General features: G+C 43.8%; 1 protein-coding gene across 5 annotated transcripts in view; it reads right to left on the bottom strand.

Moving 5' to 3' along the window:
* TLN2 (talin 2) overlaps positions 1–18,606 on the bottom strand; it is a 439,937-nt gene that overhangs the window by 111,698 nt on the left and 309,633 nt on the right. For all 5 annotated transcript variants that reach the window (XM_040492868.1, XM_040492871.1, XM_040492869.1 and 2 more), the window contains 6 exons: positions 18,033–18,167; positions 15,729–15,857; positions 13,207–13,309; positions 3,257–3,465; positions 2,060–2,179; positions 846–1,043 (listed from right to left, as the gene is read on the bottom strand). In XM_040492868.1, the coding sequence (XP_040348802.1) occupies positions 846–1,043; positions 2,060–2,179; positions 3,257–3,465; positions 13,207–13,309; positions 15,729–15,857; positions 18,033–18,167 (894 nt within the window). The remainder of the gene's footprint in view (positions 1–845; positions 1,044–2,059; positions 2,180–3,256; positions 3,466–13,206; positions 13,310–15,728; positions 15,858–18,032; positions 18,168–18,606) is intronic.

Below are 18,606 nucleotides of genomic sequence, written 5' to 3'. Positions count from 1 at the left end.
GAAATCCAGCCCCAACTGGGTCAGCAGAGAGCTGTGCTGTCTCACAAGGGCAGGCATTAAAAGCGGGGGAGGGAAGGAGAGAGAGGGAGAGAGAGCACATGCACACCAGCGCACAGACCAGGCCAGGATTCCAGCATCCCGCTCAACAATGCTGGAGTTGTCGAGCAGCTCGTACATCTCGGCCTGGCACAAACGACTGCCACTGTCTAGATATTCAGAGCTGACCGCAGCCTAGAAGTTCCTGACTTGAGAGAAGTCTCATTTCTCACCTGGCTTACTTACCACCCGAGAAATAACCATTTGTAGATAACACAGCAAGCAACACCCCTGGGTGTCTCCTCTAGGCAGTTCACAGGAGCTCAAGAAAAAACAGCTTTGCAAGCTGACACCAGACCAGTCATGTCCCCTTGTTCTGAACAAGGGTTTTATCTGTTCATCTCAAGGAGGTAATTTTTAATCATTCGACACTTAGCATCAGACACAATCTCCTCAAATGGGCCCAGTGAACCTCAAACACAAGATTTCTCACCATATTATACGACCTATGAAGCACAGGACACAGAGCTGCCCTCCCTGCAAAAAGCAGAAATAAACCATGAACGCTGCTGCGTGATCGTGGGAAAAGTTATCCGTCATCTCTAAGAAGCATTTCACACATAAGCTAATAGCATCTTTAGGAATGCCAGGCCTGTGAGGTCACAGAGTTTCCTAAGCAGCAGAGAGAACGCATCGGTGTGGTCTGCTGACAGGTTCCCTATTCCTGTTTGTCCAGCGGGCCCTCAAGGGTGAACAGTCCATCAGAGGATAGGCGAGGGTCAACCCCAGTCCGCCACCGCCACACTCACCTGAGCCTGGCCTGCCATCTCAATGCCAGCATCCAGGAATTCATCGAAATCATCACTGAACTTCCCAGAGGCTGCGGCCAGCTCTCCGCTCTGGCCCCGGGTGGCATGGACCACTTCCCCAGCAGACTGGTTCAGATCAGCCGCAGCTTGGTTCAGTTCACTCTGGGCCTCCTGGAAAGGCTTCGTGCTTGGAGGTAACTGCAGGGGGAAGAAAGGCATGCTCCATAAGAAGTTTTACTTTGCGTGGTGGAAATAAGGAAGGCGCCATGGAGGGAAGGAGGGCTCTCCAGGGATGCATTTCTGAGCCACCTAAACGAAAAGGCTCTGGTCTGAGCCCACCTATGTGAAGTATGACCTGTAACATACCAACGTTATTTCATTCACTGAAATTTACTTCAACACCTAGTCAATGCTAGACACAGTGGATTCGAATATGGTCTATCCTCAGGGGCTGTGGTCTCCTGAGTAGCAGAGCCAGGACTGACACGTGGGCAATCGGACTCCAGGATCCATGCTCTGAACCATCACTCTATTTCGGATGGAGCCTCTCAAAGCTTTAGCTTTCTAGAACACAAAAGCAGATGCTGTATTAAACCTCAAATCCTATTCTTCCAAACTAACAGCCACCAATTAGTAACCTTTGCTAACACAGCTTTTACGTGGACCAGAAGCATCACTGGCGGAACTGCCCTAAGTTCCAGAGAGGTTAGGGCTAGGCTCTATTAGTCACATTGCATACGCGGCTTGCATAGCTGGTATGTGCCAGGCACCCGGCAGAGAAGGGATGGATGAACCAAAGGCCCCCACTGAAAGGGGTGCCCAAAACAGCAAACAGGCTCCAAGATGCAGTTCCTTAGACAACTTGCTTTCTCAGTGAGTTCTGGACACACATGTCCCTCCACCACCTGCCTGTGACTGCCTGTGATGTCCTGATAACAAGTCAGATGATCACATACCCACCTTTCCTGTTTTCACCGGGAGGATACAAGAGCAAACAGCAACAAGGACTCAAAGCAAAAGTCAACTTGAAAAGCTCTGCCTGGGAACTTTGCTCATGGAAAAGCCAAACAAGGAAAGGCAAATTGAGAGGAAAAACAGGACTCCTAAAATGGAGGTTAGCGGCTCTGAGACCCCATGGAAAGGAGAAGACTCCTCTCACACCTACGGTGAGCCCAGTCCCCCAGGTGCCCCTTCTCAATGCAAAAACCTCTCACCGAGTCCACAAGCAGCTTCTTGCTGGACTCGCCAATGCTCTTCAAGGCCACGTCCACATCCTTCTGGCCAGGGAGACAATTCACGCAGTTATTCAAGGAGTGCGAGACGGCTTTGGCCACCTGAATACACGGAGGGAGAAAAGGTCTGTAAGAGAGTAGTTTCAGTGCAAACACTTGTGCAGATGTGCTGGGAACCAGCAGTGATAGTGCACAGAGCTGAAAAGGATCAGGAAATTATCTGCCAGCATCCAGCTGACACTGTTTACCATTAAATCACCTCTTCTAGGCCTCTCACTGGGGTTAACATCCTGTCTTGGCAAAGGGTCTGACACGCTGATATAGTACATCTCGTGCGCACCCCATCACCAAACACAATGACTCAAACACAGAACTCTCTAATATTACATCAGGTTCTACCACAAAGATATCCACTACCAAAAGAAACACAAAGAGCCCCCTTCCTGAGAGCCCTGTGGAGGCCACCAAAGTGGAAGGAGGCCTTGAATTCTTTGGGTCGCAGGCAGGCCTGTGGCTGATTTCTCTCTGTGATACACAGGTGCCATCACCCCCACACCTCACCCTGCTCAAGGGCAGGCGGGATGCTCTGAGCACTTCAGACTTGAACTTGGAGCTGCCCTCATGCTGCCTCTTTAGGATGTCCAAGGACTTGCTGTATGTACTGTTCTGTATCCTTAGGCAAAGGGTAAGGTTTTTGGAAGTGGGCTGTGTCGTGTCTTTTAACCTAAACCATCTTCCCAGTTTCCTGCCTAGAACTTTGCCTAGATGGTCTCTAGCCCACAGGTTTCATTAGGCAGGCAAAGACTCATCCGAAGAGGCAATAAAGGGAGTATAAAACTTTGAGCGGACCCACTAAGTGGACCTACCTCACTTCCCGGACTAGGAAGAGGAATGTATTTAAGCACACCTGGGCCCCAAGCAAACAAGCCACACGCCCTGGCTCCCGAAGTTCCAAGGACAGATTTCAATAAAGGCCCCCGTGCTCTCTGTTAACTCAGTCGAGCAGATCTCATATGACGGGGGCTACCAGACCAAAGTTAAAAAGTGGGTATCGCATAAGGCCAGCATGGTTATACTACTTGGGAAGGTCTTGAAAACACCCATCGTTGAGCAATGTTCACACCCGGAAAAGAGTGACCACCTTAGCGATGACCGCAATTGCCAATTCCGGGGCCTCACCTGGGCTAGTCTTTGCTGACTCTCAGCATCCCCAGGTGCAATCAGGGCCTGCTTGGCTTCCTGGATGAGCATGGCTGAGCCCTCCATCACGTCGCGGGCTGAATCTAGCATGGCATGCGTAGCTGCGGGGTCGCTGGTGGATGCGGCCACTCCACGGGCAGCCTGGGCCAGCGTTTTCAGAGCTTGGGCCGTCTCTCTTGCAGCCACCCCTAGGGATCAAATGCCACCAGACTTTCTGTTAGACTCCATCTAAAAGCCATACTTTATTTGAAAGTCAGCCTCTAGACCACAGCTTCCTAGAAAGGAGAAGACCCTCTGACAGTGTGTGGTCCAGGTGGGCTCCAAATCACTTTTTATGAAATGCGAATTGCTATGCTTCTCGAAGGAGCAGCCCATACCACCGGCTCTGGGCCAATCCAAGAGACATGTTGTAACAAGTGGCAGGCTAACAACGATTTCTCTCTGGTTCCCGTCACACACTCTGCTGTGCGTGTCCACAGACCTGTAACGCCAAGTGCATGGGATCAAGTACACAGATGGACCACTCAGACGCACTTTTCTTCCCAGTTGTTTTTTATCAGGGCATGACTTAGATACAATCAAGTGAGCACTCCACATGTGCAGCTCAGTGAATTTTTACCTATGTTTACAGCTACGTAGCCACAATGCAGATGGAGACAGAGCATTTCCATCACCTGTCCCCTTCCTCGGTCAATAACCTCTCACACTAGAAATGATCACTCTTCTAGTTAGGCTAGTTTTATCTGTTCTTCAATCCCCTGTTGATGGAACCACCAGTAGGCTGTGTCTGGTTTATTTCTCTGCCAGAATGCTAGGAGTTTCATCCATGCCGTTATATTCATTCCTCTGACTTGATATGTAGTATTTCATTGCACCAATTCACCATTTGTTTATCCTCTCTTCTGTGGGTGGACATTTGGACTGGTGTTTAGGGATACTATGAATTAAGCTACCAAGTAAGTTCTTGTAACTTTCCTGCATTTCTTTCATGTATGTAAGTGGACATAGGGAATCATTTCTCTTGGATATAACCTTGGAGCGGAATTACTGTGTCTTAGAGGAAGTTTAGCTTTAGAGGACACCACAAAACCTTTTCAGAATGGTTTTACTATGACGCACTCCACCAGCAATGTATGAGAGTTCCAGTTGCCCTACATCCTAGGCAAAACTTGCTATTGTCAGATTTTTTTATTTTAGCCATTCTGGTGGGTGTATGATCGTAGCTCACTGTGGTTTAACTTTTATATCCCTAAGAAGTAATGATGTTGAGTATTTTTTCATACACTTAGTGGCCATCTGTATATCTTCCTTTGGGAAGTGCCTGTTCGTCTTTATTTATTTTTTACTAATTTTTATTCTTCATTAATATTTTTTAAATGTTTATTTAAATAACGAGAGACAGAGACAGAGAGAGACAGAGAGTGAGCAGGGAAGGGGAAAAGAGAGAAGGAGACACAGAGTTCGAAGCAGGCTCCAGGCTCTGAGCTTTAAGCTATCAGCACAGAGCTTGATGAGGGTCTCGAGCTTATAAGCTGTGAGATCATAACCTGAGCCAAAGTTGGACGTTTAACTGACTGAACCACTCAGGCACCCCTGCCTGTTCATCTTTAAACTCGCTTCTAAGGATGATGGGATGTGCAGATCAACTATGAATATAAACTAGTTGTTAAAAATTATAGTACCATCTGCCATAAAATGGACACGAATGTTCCTATGTGGCACTGAGGGCCTGGCATAGCCGAGCAGAAGATGAAGGCTAAAGTGCCAGAGCATGTAACAAGAGAATCTGGACACCCTGAGAAATGCAGAAGAACCCACCTTAAAGCAGATCTCACCCAACTCCTTCATAGAGGAGGTCTAGCACTGAGGGGTATCTTGTCTGTGACACACGTTCAGAGGCAGTGCCAGGGCTGGATCTCAGGATTCTTAAGCTTCTGGGTCAGACTCTCTGCACAGTGCTCTTTGGGGTAGAGAACTAGGAGGGATTCTTGCTGGAACATACACCATCTGCGTGAAACTGACACACACCAATTTCTCTTGCGCTCAGCTTCGAGGTGACGATTGTCTAAAGCTTCAGCGGGACGGTCTCTGGGCGCCTCTGAAGGGGGCCTTTACCAGCCGTGGCTTCTGCTGCATCAGCAGAAGCAGCAGGTGGTCGTCTCCTTATGGAGGATGAGGCGCCATAATACAGTAATGTGCGAGGCCCTGCATCCATAAAACAAGGCAACTTTGCAGCGCGGCAGACTTGCGAATCTGTAAATATTTAGTAAGTCACACAGCTGGGACATAACTCTACAATCTAATCAGGGCAAATTACAAAGCTGCCAATCCACCGTTTATCACCCGGCACTTCTGAATGCAACGTGCGGTATGAAAGAATTTTAAACAAAGTTTTTTTTTGTTGTTGTTGTTTTTTTTTTTTTTTTTTTTTTTTATGGCAAAGGGGAAGCCCAGAAGAGAAAACACAAAGATAAATAAAGCGAACGTGAAGGAGAGAAACAAGCGGAGTGGAACAGTCAATTCCTTTTATGTTTAAGCTTCTGGCACAGGGTTGAAGGATGCCCTTGCTCACAAAGGCACCAGATGTGGTTAAGGCCTCATCCACCTCTGGCTCTGCAGCTGATTAGCTGTGTGGCCTAGACTGCTGCCTTTTCCCTCAGGGCCTCGGTTTCCCACCAGTTTTAGGAGGCCGAGATCACTGCTCTGTTGAAAATTCCAGGCTGTGATTTCTCGACATCTCCCCTTGTCTTCCCATTTATTATATAGTCTCCTGAGTCCATTTCTATTTGAGCTGTATACAACTTTGAGAGAATGAAACATTTATCACGTACAATTAGAAAAGTCACATTTATGCAAAAATCATTTACTGAAAAACCTTTTACAGACCCAGACATTTTTTTTTAAAAAGGCAGAAACCAGAGGAGCTGAATGCCAAGAGCTTAGGCTAGTCTATCCCATGTGTTTTCTGCTGAGGAATCACTATGAAATCTCGAGGCACCTCAGGGATCCTCTTAGGAGGAATCAGGTTTCCAAGGAAGAGGAAGCTACACCATCAAAGGAATGGAACAAGAGGCCAGGAGCCCGATGAACATCTATGGCTACGTACGGCTTAGTTCACAGCAACATTCTCGATGGTAATGATGACATTCATCAGGGTCAGGTCTGCAGGCAAATACCACCCTCCGAACAAAAATGTTCATATAGTCCAGAATTGCCAGTGGGCAACACAAAAGCAGACTGCAGTCTCAACGACCACAACGCTTTGAAGACACAAATTGTTTTTACGGTATTCTTGCTATCTGGATCTTAAATTACGTTCAGGAACAAGCATTAAGAAGATTCCTCAGTGATCAGCGATGCAGTGAAATTCTCTGTAATGGCAGCCACCGCTGATTAGAATTCACGTAGGTTGTGTGTAGACAGCAGTAGATGACATAGCAAACTCACAGGGCAAAAACCTGGTATGCCACAGGTTTTTAATCTGTCATACAGGACCTGAAAAGAGGTCTATATGCCATCATATTCAGCCAAGCAGAAATGTGGTTTGGATACATTTGGATACCAGCCCAACAAAAACACATCTGTGTTAGAATCTAGCCCAGCAGCGGCTGAGACCCAGGGAGACGCTGTCCACACGCTTCGAACTTACGAGGACTTGCCTCCAACAAGAAGAGTGACCCTGTTTTTCCCAGAGCCAATGGATGCTTCCCCTAAGCCTCTCTCTCAGGCAACTTTCTGGGTAGCAACTACCTCTCTGGCTCTAGACACCTCCCTTTCTCCAGGTTTTCTTGCTCTTTCCAAGGCTGCACATTCTCACTTCTTTCAAACATCTCCTTTGCTGCTTAGCCTTCTTCTTGTTAAATATTTGCGTTATCCAGAGTTACCTGTGATAATTTTTCTTGCTCTACCACTCCCTCTCGGCAAACTTGTTCATAGTTTTTCAGTTTCAATTGTTATCATTGTATTCAACAGTTAAGAAACATCGTCTCCAGTTGAAACTTCTCTACTGAGTTTCAAAGGCAAATATCTAGCTGCCTAATGGGCACCTTGACCTGGAGATGCTTCAAACTGAATACATCTATAGTTGAATCTGGAATCCCTGAACTCCAGCCCACCATGCCTGCCCATGGCCCTGTGCTTCATTCAGCTCTCAGGCCAAACACTTGAGTGTCCATGTTGTTTTCCTTACTTCCATCCCTGCCAGTCCCTGACCAGTCAGCCAACAGCTGTCAGGTCTCTTTTTCTTTAATTCATCTGTTCATTTCTTCTGCAGGCCACCCCCATCTCTCAGGTGGATGAATGCAGCAGCATTCACCCACGTCTTCCTGCCTCCAACTTTGTTTCCCTCACTTTATCTGCATAGGAGAGGAAGGGCAACCTATTTAAAAGGCAATCTAAACTCTTCACTGTCTTCACATGCTCTTAAGTTTTAAATTATTTAAGGTGGCTTACGAGGCTCTTTAGGAGCTGACCCAGTCTCCCTTTCCATCCTTAAGTTTTTACTCCTCTCCTGCTTGCCTTTTGCCTGAACCCTCCTCAAGGTCACTTGGTCAGTCTTTTCTCTTCCCTTTGGGACTTGATACACACTGTTCCCATCCCCCCCCCCCCACCACCCATTCAGCGCCTGCCAAAACTAAATGGTGCTACTTCCAGGCTATTTTCACACACAGACTAGACAGTCTGTCATCCTAGATGTTATCAGTATCAAATGATGGAACCTATAAAGGAGTCTTCCCTCCATTAAACAGGCATTTCATCAGCTGTACCAAGCTTGGCAAGATTCCAGAAAGGTGTAGAATTTCTTGAAGCTTGCATCTCCCATGTACCCTATGCCTTGTAAGAATTTATAAATACTTTTCCTTCTCCTTGAACACTAAATGAATGCTAAGCAATCCTTAAAACCCTGATCAGGTGGCCAGTTCTCTTTGACAGCTTCTCTTACTCTCCCATTAGGACAAAATTCTTATTATTGCAGGTACTGTATTATACTATGGAGAACTCTTTTTGCACTCCTATTGTGCTCTGTCTTTAAAGTAATAGATACACAGAGTTTAAAAAAAAAAATCAAAGAGGACCTTGGTTATCATAATGGCAGAATAACTTATTGCAGGTAAGTTCCCCCTCATTGGAAAAATCATACAAAACATCTATTTGATGGCAGTGGAGAGAGACCAAGGCACTAAGAGGAATAAGATTTTATTTTATTTTAATTTCATGTTTTAAAAGATTATTTTGAGAGAGAGAGAGAAAGAGAATGAGAATGGGGGAGGGGCAGAGAGAGAGAGGGAGAGAGAGAATCCCAAGCAGGCTTTGCACTGTCAGTGTGGAGCCTGATGTGGGGCTCAAACTCACGAACCTTCAGATCATGACCTGAGCTGAAATCAAGAGTCTAGTGCTTAACTGCCTGAGCCACCCAGGCATCCCAAGAGGGACAAGATTTTAAAGAGAAAAAAAGCACAGAGAGGGAGGTACAGTGCCACTTTTCCCTTCGAGGCATTCCTTAATTTGTAAACTGTTGCCCAGGAACTGAGCAAAACTTCCTGCAATCTCACGGGGCTGGGAGAATTAAAAAGGACAGTTGTGAGCCCATGAAAGGCAATGTCCTTGGTAAACACCACAGATGCTTTGATGGGATGCACAAAGGGCTATCCCATAAAAAACAAACTGGAAATAGACCACACAGTTTCCAATCAGCTCCGTCCCTGCCCATATGACAGTGATCTGCTTAGATGTTCACTACAGGCCAGAAACAAAGAATAATCCTCTGTAGGGAAAAAAAAACACAAGTCAGAGCCTCAGACCATCTCTTCAATTTAAAGTACCCATGTCTAGCATTAGATTAAAAAATACCAGCAACAGCAGGAGGTAAGACCAACGGCTGAAAACGGAGAAAAATGACAATGAATACAGGCCCACAGGTGATCCAGATATTGGAATTACTGGACCAGGACTTTCAATAACTTGTGATAACTATGTTGAAGAAATTAGATGGCAAGATAGAAAATTTCAGCATCCAAAGTTTGGAAAGTGCAAGAACACTATCAAGAGGCTTTTATCAAACTGAAAAATGGGACATTTCAAATTAAAAACTCAGAAGAGGCTAAAAGCAGAGTGGACACAGCTAAGGAGAGGAACAGTGAGCTGCAGACTCATCAAAGGAGAATGCTGAGAAAAACACATGGGGAAGAACAATCACAGCAAACATGGGAGAGAAGAAGAGGTAGGCTAAACAGTGGAAATGCCCCATCGAGACAGTAACTGGAATCTTCAGAGAAGACAGAAAAAATGGGGCAGAATCACTATGTGAAAATACAGTGCTTGAGAGATTTCCAAAACTGATGTAAGATAACAAATCCCATTCTCAAACAGTACTAAAACCCAAGGCAGGACAAACACACAATAAAACTTTCATTCAAAAAGCTAGTAGAGGAGCAAAAGAAAACCATATTACCTTTACAAAAGGACACTGACAGCTGACTTCACAACAGAAATCAAGAAAGCCAGGCGACAATGGAATAACATCTTCAAAGGGCTGGCATAAAATAACTGCCAGCTTAAAATTTTATGAATGAAATTACCCACCAAAAACAAAGGCACAACAAAGGTGGATGCAGACAAAAATGGACAGAATTTGTTACCAGTTGACTCGTACTAAGGCAAATGAAGGGACTTCTTCAGGCAGAGAGGAAATAATCCCAAGTGGAGGCACATGGGAGAAGCAGGAAGGAACAAAGAGCAATGGAAGGGGTAAATAGGGAGGTGACTCTAAATGGATACTGACCAAATGAAACAATGTGGAGACTGTATTGAGAGACTGACATGTCTGTGTAATTAAAACACACAAAAATGACAATAATGAATGAGAGGGAAGAAAGGTGAAGGGAGTTCAAGTGTTCCAAGATTCTTGTACTGTCCAGGAAGAGGTGAACATACTAACTCATGTTAGACTTTGAAAATCATAGGACAGTCAATGAATATACAACTAACAAGCTCGTCAAGGGCAGACAGAATGTAACAGATACATATGAGTGTGAAGAAAGGCAAGAAAGGAATCCAGAACAGGTAAGACATTCAGAAAACAGTATAAATCTAAATAGTAAAAGGCTAGATTAAAATCCCAATACATCAGTCATTACATTATAGGTAAATGGAACAAATAGTCCAGCTGAAAAAAAAAGACTGTTGCATCAACAACCCCTCTCTCTGCAAAACAACAAATACATGATGCTTATAACATACCAGTTAAACAAAAGCATATAGCAAAGTTGACGAGGGACAAAACAGATCATGCACACCCTAATGAAAACAGACGCACAAAACTATATACATAGAGCTATAAAACAGTATTAAAAAGAAAATCTAAGTGCAAGGACAAGACATATTCACAGATTAGAAACCTCACTAATATAAAAAGGTTCCTTATCCCCAAATTGATTCAATGTAACTCCAATTTAGAAAAAGGAAAAAACAAGCAGGTCTTTTTGGGGAGTGGAAACTGACAGGCTGATGGTAGAATTTGTTTGGAAAGGCAAAGGGTTAAGAATAGTCAGCACTTAAAGTCAGAGGACTTATATAATCAGATATTAATACTTAGTATAAAACCGCAGTAATTAGCAAAGTGTGGTACTAAGGTAGGGAGAGGCAATTAAGTCATTGGAAAAGAATCTAAAGATCAGAAACTGATTCTCATAAAAGTTCCCTTAACTAATGACAGAGAAAACTGAAGACTTCTGGGGATATGATGGTTGCTTCAACAAGTGGTGTGGGATACACCACTTGTTGTGTTTGCTCACATACAAAACTCAATTTTAGATGGATCGTACTTCTAAGTATAGAAAGTAAAACAACAAAGCTTCTAGACAGCGACAGAAAAGAGTACTTAATGATTCTGGAGGTAAAATTTTTGCAAACGACACAGTGACTAACCTTAAGGGAAAGATCTGTAAATTGAACTACATTAAAATTGTAAAAAAAATCTATTCACCAAGGAACAACTTTGAGAGCGAAAGGTAAGCTCCAAGATAAAAGATACATGGAAATGAAAAGGACTTCCTACAACAAATACAAAGATAAACAAACGTTAAAAATGAAAGTTTGAGTTATTTTTGAGAGAGAGAGAGAGAGAGAAAGGGAGGGAGGGAGAGGGAGAGAAAATGAGCCAGGGAGGGGAGAGAGAGAGGGAGACACAGAATCTGAAGCAGGCTCCAGTCTCTGAACTGTCAGCACAGAGTCTGACGTGGGGCTGGAACTCAGGAACCATGAGATCGTGACCTGAGCCAATGTCGGATGCTTAACAGACTCAGCCACCAAGGTGCCCCTCAAAGTTTTTTTTTTTTTTTTTTTTAAAGAGCAAAAGACATGAACAGGCACTTCACAAGATATCCAGATGGCAACTAGTATATGAAAAAATCCTCAAATGCACTGCTTTTCAGGGAAATAAAAATCAGAACCATAATAGGATACTACACCCACTCAGCAGAATGACAATGGCTGACAACAGAAAGTGGAGACAAGGATGTGAACAGCTGGAACTTTCATACACCACCGCCTGAAGGAAGGGAGCTAGAGCCAAGCACAGCCTGGCACTCAGCAATTCCATTTCTAGGTATCTGTTAAGAAAATGCTTATTTATGCCCACTAAACAGCATGTCCTAGAACTGTCCATGGCTTTACCCATCAAAGGGATCAAGTCTCAAATAGATATGGTCATACAATAAAATACTACAGGAAGCAACAGAAATGTAAGAACTGCTGCCTACATCACATGAATCTCACAACGGAATGCCTGAAAAGACAGTGAAGACACAAGGACACATCTGCATGATTTCCTTCATAGTTACAAATAAGCAAATCAACTAATGCTGTTACAAGTCATGGGTGTTTACCTCTGGGAGACAGGAGGGAATATAATGAGGGGCAGGGAGCAGAGGGCACATGTGGGTGTTGAAAATGTCCCATTACTTGATCATGGTGGTGATGTTTTGGGGGCGTTCCATTTGTGATAACTCATGAAGGTCTACATTTACGACTTAACGCTCTCTTCTAGATGTATGTTATACTTCACTAACAGTGTGTGTGTGTGTGTGTGGTGTGTGTGTGTGTGTTCCAAAGGCAAGCAGTACTACCGTGTAACAAAACCAACTATTTATAACTACTCCTCCCCATCCCAGAGTTCCCCATTCCTCTCCTAGAACCATTTCAGCTCTTTGAGCTTTCTTCTGACACATTTCCTCTTTCCAATAATGGGCTTATAATGAAACTTCTTGATGTTTCCATTTGAGGTAGCTATAGACTTCCTACTAGGTCTTCTTCCTACTAGGGAGATGTTTCCTTATATCCTGGTGTTTTTCCTAGAGCTGATAATTACACAATCTGTTTCTTATACAGACTCCTGTTTAAGGGTGTCTCCTGCCTTTGGGGGTAACTGGTGTCTCCAATAATCAAACCTTCCCAGGGTTTTGCAGTGCAGATCAGCTTGTTTGTTGTTGGCTGCCCTATCCTGGGAGGCCTTTAGTTCACTGGCTCTGTCTGCTACCACTCATCTGCCTCCTTCCATGTTTGAAAATTTCACTGAAATCTTATTGTCATCTTCTTTTCCTCTTTTTTTTTATTCCTTTACTTTACTGGGATTTCAAGAGTCCCACATAGATAGTTCCAGAAGTTTATAATTACTGTTTGCTTATAGGCTAGTAGGGGTGATCCACAAACAGTTTGGAGTGATCATATTGGATTCGTCTTATATGAAGCCTATTAACAGTATGAAGCCTAGTAACAAGCAAATGGAAAGTGCTTGAAAAATCTGTAAATCGCTGTTGAAAAACAAAGTCAGGTTCATGGTCAAGTCCATGAACATCAGCTGCCGAACCCCTCAGCCCACACCCAGGAGCCTGCACCTGGCCACAGGGAATCACAAAAAGAGCGAGTCTCACCTGTGTAGTGCTCATTGCCTTGCGCAGCACAGGTTAGGAGCTGAGCCATGGAGGAGCCCACTGCCTTGGATGTACTTCCCAGGTCTTGAGCACATTTTTCCAGCTATAAGAATATCCAAAGGGGAAGACAGCTTAGAAGAAAAGAAACATACACTGAAGTCTTAGCATAAAAACAATGCACATCAAATGTGGGCCTTAGCTTTTTCCCCCCTAATACCAGTAATGCTGAGTAGGGTCAAAGAGAGGAAAAAGCCCATGTTTCAGAACAAATTTGGGTTCATGCTCCTGCCCTCTACTTCCTTCCCCCACATGCTAACTGTGAGAGATTGGGCAGGTTACTGAACCTCGCCATGCCTTGGTTTCCTAAGGAGATCCTAATGCCTAAGCTCAGAAAGTTCTCAGAATCAATGTAGGTACTCAACAAATGGTAGCTATTAGCATTATGCCTTTAGAAGCTAATTTAGAAAGTCTGCAACAAATCCTTAGCTAGAATTAATTATGCCTTGGCAGGAAGTGGGCAGTCATCCAGGGGTACCACCTTCCTGGTGTGTGGGACCATTAACATTGTTAATTTCAATCTTTATACTTTGAGGAGTTCTAACCAGAAGGAAATGCAATAGAAAGAGAGGTTTGCCGTGGTAAATGAGATTATGAAAATGGGCGAAGTGCTTGCTTCCCGTGAATAGCACATCATGTTGCTTTGTAAAATGAATAAATAATTCAGAGAACAAAGTTACTGAAGGTCCAGGGTATGGATAATTATTTGATTACTAGATGAGGACAACATTTTGGAACAGAACCTCCAGGCACACCGCAAGAGTGCAGAAAGGCATCAGAGAGCATGTGCATTTTTTAATTCCACAACATGCTTCCCGAGAGGCAGTGCCTTCAAATAAAAAAGAGCCTGGTCCATTGCAGCCAACAATGTGTTATAATGCTGCACACACATTCCTTTGGGGAAAACAATTTTCTTAAAAATTACATCGTGTTTGTTGCATTCTAACTGACCAGTTGATTTACATAAAAGGCAGGATTCCTGTCATGTCAGTCTCTCTTGGGCTCCCTGGAGCAAGAGTTTGTAAAGGGTCATGCGGACCACATTACAAAGCTGCTGGCCCTACAGCCACTCCTGACTTCATCATTAGCTAGGCGACCTTAGGTGACTTAACTTCTCTGAGCCTGAGTTTCCTCGTCTTTACTACTTCGCAGTAGCTTGATTTCACACATATTTTCTGAGGGCTTGGTATGTATCAGGCATTGTTGCATGGTGGATTTGGTGCTTTTTAAGTCTCCTTCTAAGATTCCACAAGTTTTCAGTTCACCCAAAGAGCAGCAGTAGTCAAGAGTAGAAGCTCTCAACATGAGCAATCAAAAGCATGGGTTTTTGAGTCCTAGAGGTCTGCATTCAAACCCTGGTTCTACCACTAGCTGGTAGATAACCACACAGAATAGCGACAACCTACCTCCACACCTCTGGTTTCTCACCTGTAAGATGGGATTAAGAGAACTCGCTCATTAAGGTTACAACTAGATTGATTTTGTGTGTATACAGTGCTTACGAGGTACTTAATAAATGGTGGTATTTATTAGCAATGTTCAGTAATGTGGAAAAGGAGGTACGTACAAACGAGAAGACCTGGTAAAATCTTAGCCAAGAAAGCCCTGACAGGCCTCAGGAGGTACCATAACATCATCAAATTAGATCTCTGTTGCCATCATTCCACCGACTGTTGTGACTGTACTGTATTCAAGTTCTTTGTCATTGTCCATCCTAGTGACTTGCACTAAGGAAATGTTTTTTCAAATGACTATTGAAAGTATTTTCTGTGTCAACCTTAATAACATCATTGCCATCCATTTCAGAGATAAAATATCTGAGACACAGAGGAGATCCAAGACTTATCTAGAGCTAGTAGAGGATATAAGCTGGAGCTAGATGCTAGAATTCCTACTTTTTTAAAATTTATTTAATAAATATTTATTTATTTTGAGAGAGTGCAAATGAGTGTGAGCAGGTGAGGGACAGAGGAAAGAATCCCAAGCAGGCTCTAAGCTGTCAGCACAGAGCCTGATGTGGGGCACAACTCACAAAACCGGAGATCATACCCTGAGCTGAGCTAAGAGTCAGGACCCTTAACTGACTGACCTGCCTAGGCGCCCCTCGAACTCCTAAATTTTAAAATCTAGCTCCTCTAGCTGCAATGGACATTCTTTTTAAAAAATGCTGTGGGTTCACAACATGGGACTAAAACACTAGGATGTGTCTCGTTTATGAAAAGAGTAATGATCATTAACAGACACTTGTTCATCCTCAGCCAAACCCCAAGCCACACAACCATTACCAGAGGCCCCTTCAGGGCCATCTTTTACTCAACCCAGTGCTTAAATATGGGGCTATTTTAAGGCTTTGCCTTCACAATGTCAGAAATTCAAGCACACCAACTCCAGCTTCTAAAAATGCCTCACCATGATCGTACCATAAGGCAGAGTCCCACCCCCAGTGGGCTCCAGAATTTCCTTACCGTTTCCCCTGGAAGTGGTTTCAGTTGACTTTCCACAGCAGCCATCTTGGCATCCTGCAGTTCATTCTTAAGTGTCTGCACGGTGCTCAGAGCTGAGTCAATTTCCATCGGACCACAGGCTTCATGGGCCTGTCAACAGAGTTGGGAATATGTGTACCAAGGCTGCCGAGGAAAAGCGTCCCTATCACTTTGCAATGTACAAAATGCCTTTCTGGATGTACCCAGTGATTCTCCAACACTGGCAACAGGAAGCAAGTGGAGTAAGCGTTTCCTGACAGCACTTCCAACCTCACTCAGGACCATAGTCCTAACGTCCTGAAATAATCAATTATGTATGCTTCATAAGTGGATATACTTAAAGTCTCCTGGAAGCTATTTTGATCTGAAATGCATTTGCTGCTCAAACTAAGAGGATCCTTCTTCACTGTGTCCGGGTTCTAGAGACAGAGCACCACGCACAGTACGTGTCCACAAAGAGACTTGAGAAGCATGTGGTAAGTGAATGAAGAAGGAATGAGTGAATGAACCCAGGACTATCGGGACAAGGCTTTTTCCACCTTACTGAATCTCTACAAATTTCTAGACTATAAACCATTACTTTTCCACAGTGAAGATTACTAAAGATTTTTTTCCCTTAGTAATTGTTTTAAGAAAACTATTTCATTCTCTTGATCGTTTAAAATATTGGTCTTCAAATACTTTGATCAAGTCCCCCCCCCCACATGTTAATAAATTATATGTGTATAATTATTGCTCAGTATGTCAAATACTGGTAAATCTTAATTTCTTTTTCTTTTTCTTTTTTTTTTTTTTAGAGAATAGTGACAACAACAGCAGTAAATAGTCACTGATTGATTGCTATGTGCCAGTATTACAAGGTGGGGAAACTGAGGCACAGAGAGGTTAATTAACTTGCTGAGGTCACCAAAAATTAGTTGATGGCAAGGCCAGAATTTGAACGCAGGTAGTTTGATTCCAGAGCCTATACTCCTAACCCTTACACTATATAAAACAACATATTTAAATTTTTTTTTTTCAACGTTTATTTATTTTTGGGACAGAGAGAGACAGAGCATGAACGGGCGAGGGGCAGAGAGAGAGGGAGACACAGAATCGGAAACAGGCTCCGGGCTCTGAGCCATCAGCCCAGAGCCCGACGCGGGGCTCGAACTCACGGACCGTGAGATCGTGACCTGGTTGAAGTCGGACGCTTAACCGACTGCGCCACCCAGGCGCCCCTAAAACAACATATTTAAAAGCTCTCAGTATCTTCCTCCCCAGTGGACAGTCTCACTTGAGCCCCACTTTGAGGCTCATTGCTCCAGAGCAGTTGAGGTATGGATGACTCTAAGGCTCACTGAAGAAACTTGTAAAATGTACAAATTCAGGCTCTCTGTCCAGGCACTCTTATTCAGTTGCTCAGAGGTGAGGCCCAGAAACCTGCATTCTGAATGCTCCCAGGTGACTTCAGCACAGATGGTCCTTGGACCTCTGGTTGAGAAACACAGCTCAAGATTTTTTTTTTTTTTTTTTTTTAACTGAGTATTATCCTAAAGCTCTGGAAATTTTTCTTTGGTGATAAGGCACACGGTTCATATCAAGAATTCAAATCAGCTTCTAACCTTCTTCCCTTCCTCATGTATGACGCCTCTTGTTTCTATAAAGGGACTGCTACAGTGAGGAAAAATGAATTCATGCCAGAATTTCATGCTAATAACACATCAAACAGTACAGGACTGAGGTCTATCGGTAAGGAAGTCCTAGAGACAGAAACTTACTAATCCCTAACTCTGTTCTGTTGAGGACCTTGTTGAGGTGAATGCTCCCATGTAAGATGTAAAAAGATTTCAGGGCAAAAAAGATACTATAAATGACCCCCCTGCCCTGCTCCCTGGAATAATTTTGCTGCCTGAATAGTTGAAGTTCACAAAATAATACCTGCAAGATGCAATCACTTATTGTGGCCTAGAATTTACCTGGCACCAAGAAACTGATGACTCCCTGTCTCCCTTAAGGTTGTGAAACATGGGCCATTGCTTGTCCCAGGGCATGGGAGCGGGGAGCATGTAACCTACAATAGTTTAACACAAGTCATGTGTAACTGGAAAGTGATAAACTAAGTCTAGGCGACAGTAGCTAAAAACCGTAAAAGCGAATCCCCATCAAGCAAATGGAACGGACGCCTCTGCCAGGAAACATGCCCAGCCGTGTTCAGGTCCTGGGTCATCCACAGGTCACACCCAGAAGTAAGGCATCTAAAGCTCCATTCCCAATGAGCTAACTGCTGGGACAGGGTCCACTTGCCTTCTGCGAGGCGGTACGTAGCTCTGCCAAGCTGGTGGCAAGGTTCTTGGCACATTGGCTCAGCTGCATGGCTGCAGCCTGGTCGCTCACAGTGGGCACCGCGGCTTTGGCGGAGGCCACCATCTTGCTTCCAGGCTGTAAAGGGAGGAGCAGAAAGTAAGATGACACCTGAGCAGCAAGAGTCCGAGAGCACAGACCAAACAACCAAGCCAGAACTTACTTTCCTCAATGACAAGGAAGAGTAAAATCATCTAGACTATTCCTGAAAATTGTCACCCCAATTCTAGGGTCAGGACATTCTAAGAATGTTAAAGAAAAAAAAAAGAAAGAAAAGAAAGAAAAAGACAGAGAAGGAAAGAGAAAGAGAAAGAAAAGAGAAGGAAAGAAAAGAGAAAGAAAACAACGAAAAGAAAGAAAGAGAAAGACAAAGAAAAAAGAAAAAGAAAGAAAACAAAGAAAGAAAAAGAAAGAAAAGAAAAAAGAAAGAAAAGAAAGAAGGAAAGAAAAGAAGGAAAGAAAAGAAAGAAGAAGAGAAAAGAAAAGAGAAAGAAAGAAAGAAAGAAAGAAAGAAAGA

Source organism: Herpailurus yagouaroundi, unplaced genomic scaffold (assembly GCF_014898765.1).
Source record: "Herpailurus yagouaroundi ecotype Mexico unplaced genomic scaffold, PumYag 184, whole genome shotgun sequence".
NCBI lineage: Eukaryota > Metazoa > Chordata > Mammalia > Carnivora > Felidae > Herpailurus > Herpailurus yagouaroundi.
The sequence above is the reverse complement of the archived record's forward strand: the minus strand, read 5'-3'. Positions and strand labels throughout refer to the sequence as shown.